The sequence below is a fragment of the Phyllopteryx taeniolatus genome, chromosome 20 (assembly GCF_024500385.1).
Source record: "Phyllopteryx taeniolatus isolate TA_2022b chromosome 20, UOR_Ptae_1.2, whole genome shotgun sequence".
NCBI lineage: Eukaryota > Metazoa > Chordata > Actinopteri > Syngnathiformes > Syngnathidae > Phyllopteryx > Phyllopteryx taeniolatus.
In genome coordinates, this window is record NC_084521.1 from 11952039 (window position 1) to 11968383 (window position 16345).

The following is a 16345-nucleotide window of genomic DNA, read 5'->3' on the forward strand; positions in this document are numbered from 1 at the left end:
AAATAGGTAAAAATGTTGTTGACCATCCCTTGGTTGGAAACGACAGTAGACAACATTTTTATTCTACACTATATTATACTGTCCTATTACTATATACAGTATAGTGCTATGCTTTTTAATTGTCCAATGGACATGTAGTGGAGATACACATTGATTTTTTACCATTTTATGTGAATTGGTGAATAGGAGTACATGTGACAACATTTTGATTGCTGTTTGGTGTATTTTGTTTTTGAAATCAAACATGCAGTAATTCTTTACCAGCTTTGCATTCTCAATGCAAGTAGCTGCTTACGCATGAACAGTCACATGCCTATATTACAGTAAACACAAAAGCATACACTTTACTATCTCTCTCGTTTCTACCTTGCTCTCCCTTCTTTTAGCCATCTTTCTTCATATTGGAATTCCTCTTGAGGGAAACTCATGCAATCTTTTGATCCCTAGCTCAACAACATGGCTACCTGACTTAGTAGTCATGAGTGACTACCAAGGCATGACTGGTCTGGACACAGTGTTGCAACTGACTGATCTAGGACTATAACAAACAGGATACATATTAGACTGGTTTGTTTTCAATCACATTGTGGCTTGATAACAGAACACCTCAAAGGTAATAAATTAATAATGGCTAATACATAAATACTTTTTTTCTGCTTTAGTGGAAGAATAGGGTACTTTCCATTGTTTTTGTCATTTATTGCAATTTGCAAATACGTATAATCCCTGTGGCATCATATTGCCATTCAAAAGGTGCATTAGTTCAGGTAGATCAGCTGCCATACTCCCACTAAGAAGTCAAATTTGGGCGAGGATTTGGCAAGGCTGTTCCATCTCCCTGCCAACAGACACTCTCCAAGGGTTTGTGCAGGCCGATGTCCACACTAAGCAGAGCCAGTGAAACAAGACTGCTTGCACCGAGTGTGTGCGCCCTGGAGCCTCTTGAGACTCGTCTTTATTTGGTGGATTAGCATAATACTACAAGACGACGTTTTCAATGGATTATCAATGAACGTCCACATAGCTGGTTTAAATGACTAATTAAGTGTTTCAATAATCCTCATTTGCTAGTCTCAACATCTTGGGAATATTTTCCTGGAGGTATTGTTAGTAGTTTCTCTGTCACCAAAATAATGTGTATGTTTATAAAGTTAACTTATTAAGTTAAAGGTTTGAAATAGTTTCATGAAGATCCACCTTTTTTTTCTGGAGTGTGACTGGCATGATGTCTGACACAGCAATGGTGTTTTAGTTTGAAGCTGATTTTTACACTTCATCATTCATCAAATATCAAATAACTAATTCAACCAGATTCCTGACATGTATTTGCAAGTGCAGTACGTCTGGATATATTAGTAGCCCATCCATACATTAATACAACCCCAATTCCAATGAAGTTGGGACGTTGTGTTAAACAGAAATAAAAACAGAATGCAATGATTTGCAAATCATGTTGAACCTATATTTAATTGAATACACTAAAAAGTCAAGATATTTAATGTTCAAACTGATAAACATTATTGTTTTTAGCAAATGTGTGTACACCTTTTAGTGTATTCAATTCAATATAGGTTCAACATGATTTGCAAATCATTGCATTCTGTTTTTATTTCTGTTTAACACAACGTCCCAACTTCATTGGAATTGCGGTTGTAGATAAAACGTCACTGGAATCGTGAGAAAGTTTTCATTTTAGGATATCTTGGTTACTTTACTTATTTTGCTTTTGTGCAACATGCAGTCATGCAGCACACCAAGCAATTCAGCCAAACGTGACTGAATTGGACAATTGTGAAAGAAAAAAAAATGTCTGCAATGGTGCGACACTGTGCAGCTGCGATTCTAATTTTAAAATGCAACAATTAGTGGCGGACAGTTGGTCGCTCATAAAAACTAGTTGCAGAATCACATTGTGCTGCATTTCATTTGGATAATTTGAAATTATATGACCTCAGAAGTTGTGTATCCAGCATTAAAGGTGCACTGCTGATAAATCTTGACCCGCAAATGTTCTTACATATTTCTCAAAATCCAAGCAGTGATGTCTTATAACGCTGCAGTGATTAGATCGATGTGAAAGGCTAAATTACATCTCATTCTCATTTGTGTCAATAGTGTTGAGTCAGAAGTAATATAGAAGCCGTATGCTCCCTTGTGATAAGGACTAATAAAGACCTCATTTACAGTAAACTGTTTACTTTTTGAATGCACCATTTGAAACTGGAATATTTCCCCTCCAGGCTACCTTTGCTTTTCAATGCCACCACCTCCATGCCAGTAAGTTTTCCCTCGCCAGCCGCAAAAGTAGGCCAGCTGAGGAGGGTGGAAACAGAGAATTTTGCCAGTGTAGATGAAATGAGGTATATATCAAACAGGCTGCAATGATGCATTGCATCTTTTTCGATTCCCCAAGTTGCACGCAAGAGCTGTCAAGGTGTTCTCTCGCTGGCATGTTTAGTTCGGTGACAGAGCATTTGCAGCACCTCCGCCTATGGCTTCCTCAACTCTGTAGCATCAGATGAAATCAACTTTTAGAGAGGATAAATAAAGGAAGAGGCGGTGCAGACAGAAAACTGGAGAAGCACGTACAGAGGACCACAAAAAGGGGGTTAAAAACAGCATTGCAGCTACTTCACTGTGCCATTGAATATTTTTATTGTTTTGAGCCACTGGGAAGAAAGGCTGGGATTTTGTGTAGAAATTCTGGATGCTGGATAACAGAAGAAAAGAGCAGGAAAAGGACGCTAGTTATAATAGGCTGAAAGGTACCCTCACCAGAAATTCACATCACCTGAGAGCTGCAACATTGCTTTGCATTGTGCAGCTGTCATTAAGATACGCAAGTGAGGATACAATGAATGTGTTTGCATGATGCATTCAATTCAAGCCAAATGACAGCTTTGGAAATCTCTCTTGTTCCAAACACCTGTATTTTTGCTAAACATCCAAATACAGTGGTGCCTTGAGATTCGAGTTGAATTTGTTCCGTGACCACACTCCTAGCTCAAAACAAAATCGAACCAAGTCATCTCAAATCACCTTTTTCCATTGAAATGAGTTGAAATACCATTAACCCGTTCCAACCATCCCCCAAAAACAATTGTTGTATTTAAAATTTGAATTGGTCTATTTTAATGAGGAAAAATAGCGCCCCATGGTATTTTACTGTGTTCTTTTGTAATACATAATTGTATAAATTGATTAATAGGAAAAATATTATTTGTATCAGAATGCTTAGTTAAAACATTCTACGATCACACTGTGATAATATGGATTTTATTTTATTTTTTGTGTGATATGAGTAGATGAACTATTTTGTTAATATAGTCACCCAGAGCTGCGGGGAATGCAAAGTTATCAATGTCCTTTTACCATCGTTCCTCTCATACTGTGTTGTGTGTTTTTATTTGAACATTAAAGAGAAAAGTACTGCTTTAATTTCCCATTTTAAAAAACACCATTTAAGTTTTTCCTCATGTTTTTGAGATTGTAAGGTGAAAGTTAGCTACTAGTGTGGACTGAACGGATGTCAACAATGGGGAAATTAACTGGGTAATAGCACGTAGGCAACATTGGGGAACGGTGAACTTAGTTACAAATTTTGAATCGTGAACTATGAACTGAACTAGTTCACTTTTGGATCGATGAATTGAACTTTGAACTAGTTTGCATAGAAAATTAACTTTTCCAATGCTGATCCTGTATTATTTCACATTTCACAATATATAACGCAGGTTTAAAAAAAATAAAATAAAATTCCAATTCCTTCTGAGTACTGTTATATTGTCTGTCTACATGTATTGCTGCACCTTTTGTGTTCAATCTGTTGCTTAAAAGGTTATAGCACCACAACATATATTTAGTTTTAGCAGATAGAAGATAGCAGACTGAAAGGCTACATATACTATATGGTTGTTTTAAATAGACAAGGTGTAATTGTTTTGTTTCGTTTGACAGTGAACTTCAACTGGGAGTGGCAATAAACATCTTGAAGCCTCTTTTTTAAAGAAGTGTTCACTATTTTCCAAAGTGCTATTTATTGTGGAGTTAGTAGAGTTGAGTTCACTGCTGACATACAGCGCTCGTATCTCAAGTCTGCACTCAAAGCAAAAAAAAATAAAAAATCTGCAAAACAAAGGCTTGTGTCTTGAAAAACTTATAAGTTGAGCTACTCATATCTCAAGTCACCACTGTACACATTTTGGTAATTAATAAACACATGCATACAATATACTGTATCCTTAATTTCTTCATAAACTAAAAAGGAAATGTCCACCCTGATCATCATCATCGACTGTGGCCTGAATCATTTTGAAATGCACACAGCGCTTCTTGTGAGCCCCCTCAAGTGCGACGATTTGCAGATGGACTATGCCCTTATTTCTGCTGTTTTAAGCCCATCCTGACTACCTAATGAGGATGAGTGTGTATGCAGCGATCACAAGATCAACCACTGCATCTAATCCCTCATTAAAGTGGATTGCAGCCTAAAACCGGTGTGCTTCTGCTGTGTTTGGCACCAGAAATGTACACATGGAATTCTACAAACAGGCAACCCCTCGTCACGCACACACAAACACACACTGCTCTGTGTGGGCTCATTAATTTGTATCTCTTAGTTTAATTCATCACTAACAGAGAGCTTAATGTATCTTTAATTTCAGCAGAGTGGAGTTGATTGGTACTGTTTCCCTGTGGCCCTGTAAAACTTACTTTTCATCTACAAAAACCACTGGCTTCCTCTCATCTTCTTTATGGTATCATCTTAATCATCAGGTACTCAGTCACAATCAACTGGTAGAGCACCCTTGAGTTCCTTTGGAGAATTTTGAATTATAATAGCTGTGGTGATTGGAGTCATTGTTGGGAATGCAAGTGGATCCACTTGTAATTAATCAGTGGCAGCTGCACGCTACATACTGCTTAATGCCCCTCTTTTTATTTTAAAGCCTATTTTAACACTGATGGGTAATGAGGAAAGGTGTGTGTTTGCGTGTGTGCGCGTACATGCGTGTGTGTGAGCACATGTGTGACGTTCTTTTTTTGCAGTGTGGCTTGCCTTCAAAGGGAGTTTGTGTGTCCGCGTGAGTGTGCGCCAGGACACTTTGCCTGTCAGTGTGTCCGAGTGTCATGATCCTCCACGCTCAGAGAAAGTAAAATGCCCAACCAAGCTCCTTTTCCCCCAGAGCCATCTGTCAATCATCGCCGATTCAGAGGTGGGGGAAAAAAATCGAAGGCATGCAAGGGAAAGAGACACAGTGAAAGAAATGAAGACAAAAAGAAGAAAGTCTCCCCTTAGAATAACTAAATAGACCTTCAGTGATCTGACAGAGGGGCCTGGAGCTGAATCACAACTACACTGCACAGTTAAATCTCCACAGAGGGAATGCTAGGCCTAACCACAATATTGATTTTAATCATCTCTTAAAAACAACTACTTAAATAAATAAAATGGGACTTGAGGGGTGGTGTGGACAAAAAATGGCAAATGAATCCGGAAAATGATGATTGATTAGATTTTTTTGACACCTCACAATGACACACTGGGTGCCCCACCTATAATGCAGCGGAGCCCTTTGAGATGATTAGAAGGCGCTAGATTTACATGCCTGCCCTGGATGCTGATGTTATAGCTATGCCCAATAACACAATTCCTGTTTTCTCGCAGCCGCATGGATGGCCAGTAATGAGGGGTAAACCTTGAGGATAATGAGCTTGCTTATTAACCTGAAGCTCCACACACGCACCTTAACCCATCCCGTAATCTTGGTAATATCAAGGATTGCAAAAAAAACTTGCAGAAAACTATGTGTTCCTTTTCCTTTGGGAAAACATTTCATAAACATTAAGCGAATAAATCTATAGGCATCACTATTCTTCCTCCTCCTGTTATTTGGAATAGACCGTTGCATTGATTCTTTTTGTATTATTAAGTGAACATGATGACAGACTCATTGATTACTCCTCCTTTGTTGATGATGTATTGCTTAATTTTATTTCTCATATCAATATGGGTCTTTTTATCCACTCCCTGTGCTTCTGATTCTATTGAAGAAAACAGCAATTGCCACACTACAATTTAAAAACCCTACCAATCAAATCAAGTACATATTTATAGTTTAGAATTTTGACCTCTATAGGATAACATCAGATTTTGCAGCACAAATACGAAACAGTTTTGTCACTGTCATTATTGAAAAAGTTGTTTTGAAACATTTTATTGCATTTTGCAAATTGCAGTTGTAAAATTGTGAGAATTGGAAATAACATTTATGCAAATTGATGGGAATAAATTTAAAGATTATAGGTTAATCCATAATACGGAATTAAAAAAATAGATATATATTTTTTGCAGCACAAGCTTGTTTCAGTTACTCTTCAAAGTCTCCAAATTTGAATAGTTTCAAAATCCCTGAGCTACAAAGTTACATCCCTGAGAAGTGCACTAGAGCAGTTTTTTTGTTGTTGTAATATGTAGCCTATTCATATCAATACAAATAACAGAAGCTGGAAGGGGCTGTTGTTGGGCGGCAGTGACAATTTGATGAAGCCTCAGTTCTTAAGGCTTCAGCAGTAGAAAACAATAACTGCTCATATTATCTGATAGGACACTTAGATTGACAAATGTATTCTTTTGGGACACGTATTGGAAAATCTGGCCATTACACATACAGAAAGTGAAAATCGATGTTCACCTGCTGTTGCGGTTGGTATGATTTTATATGAGTGTTCAGTGTGTCTGAGGTCATTTTTGTCCATTTATCCAGAAGCGCAGGTGTTTTAATGGGGTTACGGTCAGGGATCTCAACCAAGAGTTTTGTCCACGTAGTGTACCATTTGAGCATCCTTGGTGCTCTGCTGCCAAAGCCATGAACTCTCAATGTTAGAGGTGTACTTATCGCCCGACTGTGACTTTTACACTTACACTCTCAAGCACAGGGCCATCATCCTGTCCTTCAAACCATGATAGTGACACCCCACATAAAAGATAATGGAATGTAGAATGTATTTTATATCCTCTAAATGCGAAGAGTAGGTGCTGAAGGCTCACTCTACTATTGTTTTAAGCTGAGTGAATATCCCAAATTGACAGGCACTAAAAGAGGGGAATGCATCATGAGGGCATATTCACATGGTCCTGCCTCATAAACTCCTCTATGTTTCTGTGACAGCCAAACGCTTTTAGTGGTTAAACAGAGTAGCTCACACTGACATGGATCTCTCCTACTGGGGCCACAAAATAAAAAGTGTTGGAGCCTCTGAACCGTTGTTTCACACCAGGGGTCGGTGGAATACTCTTGGTCTGTGTACGAAAACAATTATAGCCATTTAAAAGATCAACATCAGGCCTGCCGGGAGACATAAAATCATTTGAAAAATAAATACTAGCAGAAGTAGGTGCGAATTTTAGGTGTATGGTCCACTATCACCTTGTTGACCACAGTCTAGCCTCGGCGACCTCCGGCTGACCCTGAACCATTTGAAAATATGATTGTAATCCTTGTGAGGATTTGGCCCAGGTGTCTATTACCACTGTAATCTGTCACACTGGCATCCAATATTCATTCCACGTCCAGGTTAAGCCCCTCTTTCTGTCTGCACCACCTATCACCATGGGAGAGTGAGCGAGGAAGATGTGGGGTGGGATGCAATGGTGGATTCACTCAAGGCATGGATGGAAAGGGAGAATTCTGAAATTGAGATGGCAGAGCTTCAATAAAGCCCCATGGGTCGCTATGAGGAAATTAGCAAGGAACAAAAGACTTCATTAGCAGGACAGGGATATCTTAAAGCAGATTTTTGCTTCACACGTTAAAAACATCAGACATCCCAGTTCATTTACCAAAGGCAACAGAGAATGTTCATGATTTCTTACTAAAAAAATGTAGTAGCTGTATGACTACTGTATCATAAGTAAGCAACAAGTTAATTATGCAAATCTTAATTATGATGAAGGTGATTATCATTTGCAAGCTGGGAATGGCATCAGTCCTTTTTGACCTTTGGGAGAAAAAAATAGAGGAAGAGATGATTGATGCTGGACCATTAGCGCATTCCCTTCGTTTAAGTCAGTTACTTCAGCTGCACTATGTGTGCTCACTCAGACACACCATACACTCTCCTATTGGCCCACGATTAAAGGGGACATATTGTGGAAAGTTGATGTTTTAATTGTTTTAGACACAGTTTTGGGTCTCTGAAGTACATGCACACCCATCAAGTGTGAAATTTAACAAACAAGGAAATCTTTTTAAAAGGTGGATTATTGTCAAAAAAAAAAAAAAAAAGGATCTCGGAGCAAGCTGTTCTTAAGATTTCTCAAATCACAATTTGGCCAATTTAAATAATGGAACCCCCACACCGATTTTCTCTACCCATTATTTTATTGGACAGCTAGGCTCTGAGATTTACTTTGTAACTAATATATATATATATATATATATATATATATATATATATATATGTTCTTGTCTACAGGGTTTGGAAAAGTCACTAAATATATATGAAAATATATAGCACTGTCACTAAGTTGGCAAGAATTAGTTGCACTCCCGAGCTCCACCCTTGGGCCTCATTTATCAAGGAGTGCAGAGAAGAGGTTCACAGGAAATTTAGAATGCGTCCAAAATAATCCATATTTATCAAACATGTGGACACCTATCGCATGCACACCAGCAGCAAAAATGTATTTGAATACAGTTACTAGTTGAAAATATAGTTAGTAATGTGATCCAAGTACCATAATACCAAAGTAAAGTAACTTCATTATTTTTTATTACTTTTGGATTGCTCCAATATCAAATATGCAAGACAAAAGAAATTAATTATAAATACCATAAGCAATATACAATAAAATCCATCCATCCATTTTCTGAGCCGCTTCTCCTCACTAGGGTCGCGGGAGCGCTGGAGCCTATCCCAGCTATCATCGGGCAGGAGGCGGGGTACACCCTGAACTGGTTGCCAGCCAATCGCAGAGCACATACAAACAAACAACCATTCGCACTCACATTCACACCTATGGGCAATTTAGAGTCGTCAATCAACCTACCATGCCTGTTTTGGGGATGTGGGAGGAAACCGGAGTGCCCGGAGAAAACCTACGCAGACACGGGGAGAACATGCAAATTCCACACAGGCGGGGCTGGGGATTGAACCCCGGTCCCCAGAACTGTGAGGAAGAACCAGTCAGCCACCGCGCTGCCATGCAATAAAATATATATTCATTTATATTTAGCTGGTCTTTTTCAGTCTTATTAATTTTTAATATGCATAGTTGTGGAATGTGAAATGGAGCCTGATCACCAGAAATTCAAATATAAAACCTCAGAACTGTGAGCCAGACGTGCTGATCACTTGTTCACCATGTTGTAGAGATAGATAGATAGATAGATAGATAGATAGATAGATAGATAGATAGATAGATAGATAGATAGATAGATAGATAGATAGATAGATAGATAGATAGATAGATAGATAGATAGATAGATAGATAGATAGAAAGATAGACAGACAGACAGATAGATCGAGCATGTCAAGCCTCATTTGTACTGCCCTCTAATTGACCATGTATGGTAGCAGCAATCAATCCATTTAAGATTGCGCAATGGGCTACTTCCCTCTCCGAAAAAAGAGGGCGAGACTGGGATTGCGGAACTTATTTGAAAAGTGGAAACAAACAAAAAGAATACTGTTTGGAACAATTAATGATGTGGAAGAATTTAATTGCTGCTGTTAATTCTGTTGGATCAGTGAAAAAGAGCAGTCTCAGAAATAAACAGAAAAGGTTTGACATCAAACTTAATGCCCAAAAATTATCTTTAACGGGGGGGACGACACACGCAATTATGGATACCGGCATTTCAAGCATTATTGGGGACACGTCATTACTAGTGCAGCCAGCCATCCTCAACCACATCTCCCATGGAGGCGCGTATGCATCCTTGGAGCTTTTCTGTAGAATGAATGAATTGTGCGTTCGAGGCGATGTGGATTGCAGATTATTTGTGCATTGATTGAATGAAATCCTTTCACAGAGCTGAATTTGTTGTGTAAAGGTGCCTGGTGCAATCTATGGCTCCAACCATGCGTCGGGGAAACCCTTGTTTAATTTCGGCTTGTTACTGATGTCTGTATGGGAACTGGATTTAAATTGGGGCCAGGAAAATAATTGCCTCCAACAGTGCTGGCATGATTCGGCTTAGTATTGATTGCGAAATGCCGCATATGTCTCCAATCTCCTGCTGAAATGTGTCGGTGGCCACAAATCCCAGGGACGACAGGCTTGCTCTCGGCTTGCTTTGGTGACTCTCTTAGTGCACTCTATTTGTAGTTTCACTGTTCTACCACAAGGTTTTGTGTGTACGTATGGTCAGAGATATGCGTGAATTTCCGCACGTCCCCACGCACAAGTCCAAGTACGCAAGCTTTACGCACAATTCTGTGTTCATGCAAGCTTGATAAATGTGGCCCCTTGTCATCATGGTTACAAAAGCATTAGACTGAACTGCCTCTCCCATACTAAGTAATTTCAAGCGAGTGTTACATGGTCCTGGAATCCCTTTGTTCATGTTGACATCAAAATATTGGAGACCTTTTACTAAGACACCTGGAATCCATTTTTAATTGTAAAAAAATAAATAAAAAATGCATTACTACTACCCCCAGTAGGATGCTCTTGATAATGACCTTGAAAGAACTAATATGTTTGATTTAAATGAAAACAAATCACAGAAACATACTGTGATTATGTTTAAAGATGAACCAAGGAAGAAGAGGGACACAAAGGAAGAGCAGAAGAATAGATGCCACAGGCTGGGCTCAATTTGCTGTCTGAGCTATATATCTGACACATCTGTCACACATACAGATTGATTTGATTGGTGGGAGCCCATCCATCTTGATGTCTTATCAGCAGGCAGTAAATTTATATTCCCTCAAGTCCCATCCTCCATCAATGGCTGCAGTGTAGACAGGCCAAGGTTGTCAGTGCCACAATCACATCTAAAATTTAAAACTGGACACAGTTTAAAATCTTAGCCACAGCTTTGTCCTTACCTCTGTTATTTCATCCTCAAATCATTTTCGTGGATCTTCATTCTAGTCTATCTGATTTGTGAACTGGTCAAGCAACCTTGCAATGAATGCTTCATCTCTTAAATTTGATCTTAAACACCTTTTGATTTTACATGGTAACACAGCTGCAAATCTAAATGCACTGTAGGCATTCAAGTGTATGCAAGAATATACATTAATATTTCACATAGTCAAGATAAAGACATGGGACAGATTGATCTTTAATGAAACGCTCAGTGACAAAACCCCAAACTCAAATTTGCAATGTTTTTGAATGTACAAAAGTTTCAGATTGAAATTAATTTAGACAAGTGCTTTATAATGTGTCTAAAATCCCCTCACATAAAGAGGAAGAGTTAAGCTCCCTCTCTACTGCCTGAACATTCCAAATAGTTCTGGCTCTGTGAAGTGCGTTTGAATTGAGTCTGCAATCAAATTCATGAGCCTGTGTTTACGACATTGTTGATTTTTATCCTTCTCATTGGCTGTTAAATTGGGTTAACAGTTTGACAGTAAGGGGGACAATGAGATAGGAATTCAGAGCAGGATTCTGCCAACAACACACACACACACACACACACAGAATCTCTATTCTAATCAGATCAAACCGGTGTGTTCTGATGACATCAACAGCAATTAAGTGCTCCAGCAACCTCAGTTCTGGCTTAGTTTTCTGTGATGGTTGAACCCTCCCACTATCTTGACCACCCATCACCCCATTGGGATTTATACGAACATCATTAGTAATTACACCAATGCTGCGTTCAGTGTGCGGTCAATTATTTCCGCATGTCCCATTAATTCCTTAACAGAGCCCTTACGGTTTCCCTTTCAGTAAAACACAGATGTCTGCCATTGATTTTCATGAGGCGATAGACTCAGCATTTTATCTCTTTCCTCTTCACCGGGTCGAGGTTATTGATCTACATAAAGGCTGCATTTTGAAGCGTGGGAGACAAGTAGCGGCTGAGGCAGTGATAAAATATATTTAACCTTTGGGTTCAGGAGAGTGCTGGACGACTGGCCAAGGTTGCCAGGTTTAACACGCAGCACATTTTCAGCTCCTCAAGGCGCATGAATCGATGACAATGTTTGCACATATCAAGTGACAACAGCAGTTGATACTCAACAGCCACAACACCCATAGGTAGAATTATTTCAGTAATGCATGTGGTTCAATTACCAATTACCCCCCCTCACCTCCAATTGCCTTCAAATTTGCAAAAATGTTTTCCTTGGGGTCAATTTGACCACAGAATTTTAAACCACCAGAAAAGTGGTTATCATTCAAATTGCTATGCATGTTTATGTGTCAGATACTTTGTTTCTTTTATAACGTATAGTAACATTTATTATGTTTGGGGTAGCACATCTGCCTCACAGTTCTGGGGACCGGGGTTCAAATCCCGGCCCCTCCTGTGTGGAGTTTGCATGTTCTCCCCGTGCCAATGTGTACAGGACATATAGTATGTACAAAACATTTCGTTATGTTAATTTTGTTTTTAACTAGCTGTCCCCATTAACTTAGGAAATGTCATGAAATATTAAGCTATATATACACACACACACACACACACACACACATGCCAATCATATATTTGACATTAGGTAGTACAAATTGAAATTTAACCACAAATGTTTCAAAAGTTCCAAAAAACCCCAAAACAAAACACTTGTACATATTAAGTCTTGGTCATTCGTTATTACAGTCAAGTTTGTTTTTTTACATTTTAATGACAACAGTGACAAACACTCACAGGGCACCAGATGGTGCAGTTAATGTCACACCTTAACGTGCCACCATGAGATTGCGTTAGGAAACCTGGGTGGAATTTCCCACCACCATGCAGCCTTCTACCGCCTCACAGCCATGACTTCCGAGAGCAGGAAAATGCCTGTAGGGGATGGTCGAGGCAGGATATTAATGGAGTCTTCCACCAGTGACAAGGCCTGAGAGACCGCTGTTTCATTGTCACCTTGCCATGGAGGACGAGGAAAAACTTGCAAAACTTATTAGTCAAATGGAGCTTTTTCTCACTCTTACTTGATCTTTGCCTAATTAGATCACCATATATAAAGGCCTGATCCTCTCATGTTTTTCCACTTCATCAGAATCACTTCCACACATACACTGAGTGCCATCTTCAAGCTAATCAAGTTGTGAATTCACTTTTACTGATGAATTGGAGCTTGTAGCACTTGAAAGGTCCTCTAAGCAGGTGCCTTGAGCAGACAGATAAAGCCCCGGGGAGCCTAGTAATCATGTGTGACAAATCGGACAAATGTTTTTGAAAGGCCTCTGGAGGAGGAGGCTTAGTGAGTTAAAAGCTTGTACTCCAAACATGCGAGTGACATGTAGGTTTTCTATCTCATTTATATTAATTGTATGATTGCAAAGAGTTATTGGTACACAATTGTGCAAGAGCTCTTCATACTGTACCATCCATCCATCCATTTTCTGAGCCGCTTCTCCTCAATAGGGTCGCGGGCGTGCTGGAGCCTATCCCAGCTGTCATCGGGCAGGAGGCGGGGTACACCCTGATCTGGTTGCCAGCCAATCGCAGGGCACATAGAAACAAACAACCATTCGCACTCACAGTCATGCCTACGGGCAATTTAGAGTCTCCAATTAATACATGTTTTTGGGATGTGGGAGGAAACCGGACTGCCCGGAGAAAACCCACACAGGCACAGGGAGAACATGCAAACTCCACACAGGCGGGGCCGGGGATTGAACCCGGGTCCTCAGAACTAGGAGGCTGACGCTCTAACCAGTCGGCCACCGTGCCGCCATACTGTACCACTTTTTTAAAATTTCAACACTATCATTTATATTTCTGACATTTAAATATCTGCGACTAAGTAATTAATAAAAGCCAAGAAAAGATTTATCCATCCATCCATCCATTTTCTGAGCCGCTTCTCCTCACTAGGGTCGCGGGCGTGCTGGAGCCTATCCCAGCTATCATTGGGCAGGAGGCGGGGTACACCCCGAACTGGTTGCCAGCCAATCACAGGGCACATACAAACAAACAACCATTTGCACTCACATTCACACCTACGGGCAATTTAGAGTTGTTAATTAACCTACCATGCATGTTTTTGGGATGTGGGAAGAAACCGGAGTGCCCGGCGAAAACCCACGCAGGCACGGGGAGAACATGCAAACTCCACACTGGCGGGGCCGGGGATTGAACCCCAGTCCTCAGAACTGTGAGGCAGACGCTCTAACCAGTCGGCCGCCGTGCCGCCCAGAAAAGATTTAACATGTCTAAAAAGAAACAACAAATACAAAGTAAATATTGACACCTTATCACTATTAAGATTTTTTACAGAATCAACGCTATGCTTAAAAATCAATGTCTTCATTTTGATTTATTCCAATTAACATATGATCCTTTATTTTTCTTTTTATAGGAAAACCCCTACATGTGTAATAATGAATGTGACGCCAGCACTGAGGAACTCGCCCATCCGCCAGAACTCATGTTTGATATCGAGGGCCGCAACCCCACAACATTCTGGCAATCAACATCCTGGAAAAGGTATCCAAAGGCCCTCCTGGTTAACATCACATTGTCTTGGAACAAGACCATCGAGCTGACAGATGATATCGTCCTCACCTTCGAGTCAGGCCGGCCAGAACAAATGGTTCTGGAAAAGTCACTTGACTATGGACGTACCTGGCAGCCATATCAGTTCTATGCCACTGACTGCCTGGATGCTTTTACCATGGAGCCCAAGACAGTGCAGGATCTGACCCAGCATACTCTGCTGGACATCATCTGCACTGAGGACTACTCTCGAGGTTATGTTTGGAAGTATGACAAAACAGTTCGCTTTGAGATCAAGGACCGCTTTGCGCTGTTCGCTGGGCCTCGACTCCACAACATGGCTTCACTTTATGGCCAACTGGACACCACTAAGAACCTGAGAGACTTCTTTACCATCACAGACCTGAGAATCCGACTGCTCCGACCTGCCACTGGTGCTACAATGGTGGATGAGAACAACCTGTCCAGATACTTCTACGCCATTTCTGACATTAAAGTCCAGGGCAGGTAAGAGATCAATGTATCTGCACTTATCTGTAAACCAATGCTTGGAAAGACAACTCTCAGGATTAATTACTTAATGGCTATTCAAAAGGCCAAATCTCTTAGAGTTTTGTGCAAATGCAGTACATTTATCCAGCAGGGAAAACATGGTTTTACCATTAGTAGTGCTTTAATCAATCATCAGCATATAGTTCGCTGACATGCTCAAATTCAGTTTTCAGTCAATTGTCTGCGCATTTAACTGTGATAAACATCAGAGGTACAATTTGAGCTGCCAGGTCACAGGCGGTAGTAATTAGTTTGATTTCTGGCTTTCACAGTGGTCAGTGGGTCACATAACATGTAAAACAAGACACCATTATGTAATTAATAATAGTAAATAATTAACAAATGTTCGCTACATCTTGAACACAATTGCTTGTTGCGGGGGTGCAAGCCAAAGTGGATGTGTTTACGCTGTGTTTTACATTTTGTGGTTTTTCAATTTGACAGATGTGGTTGTGGTTGCAGCAGAGTAGGAATGACGATTTAATCACGCTTGTTTGGCTCTTTACACATGAGAGGCTTGCAGTACAAAACGTGCAGCATGGCGAAACATCACAACAATCTAAGTGTGCGGTTACAGTATAAGTGTCAGAGTCATGCTAGTAGAATGTGGCTCACAACCTTTGTTGTGTCATAGCACGACTGAAGATATAGTTGAGAAGATGGGAACAAATGGAAACATCTAAATCAGTATTAATGTCCTAGTATTTAAGTAAACTAATCATTCATACATACATATGAACCAGCACCAGGTTATTAAAATGAGGAATTACATTGGTCTCTTTTTGGTATTTTTTACTTTATTAGTCTTGTGACAGTCGGTCTTGTTACTCTGTAAACACACAGGTGCCTATTAGCACACAGAACTATAATAAAAATAAATATTCCGTCACTAATTGCTTGCAAATGCTGAAAGGCGATTCTAAGCCATAATGCCCAAAATATTTGAACTGAAAACTCTAATGCTGGTTAATACATCCCTGTATAACAAAACGGTCTAACAGATACAATGTAAAATCGAACCCTCAAAAAACAATAAAAAAATGTTCTGGAAAATATTCCTCAATAGTCAAACAAGTCATCCAAGACATCATTAAATCCTATGAGAAGGGTCCTTGGAGTGCCATAGGTGTAGGGATGGGTAGGGCTGCCCCCTGTCTCCGTGG

At 39.9% G+C, this 16345-nt stretch overlaps 1 protein-coding gene across 13 annotated transcripts in view; it reads left to right on the plus strand.

Moving 5' to 3' along the window:
* The window catches only part of ntng1a (netrin g1a), a 104722-nt gene that overhangs the window by 30438 nt on the left and 57939 nt on the right, over positions 1-16345 (plus strand). For all 13 annotated transcript variants that reach the window (XM_061758531.1, XM_061758532.1, XM_061758536.1 and 10 more), the window contains exon 3: positions 14494-15137. In XM_061758531.1, coding sequence (XP_061614515.1) covers positions 14494-15137 — 644 coding nt within the window. The remainder of the gene's footprint in view (positions 1-14493; positions 15138-16345) is intronic.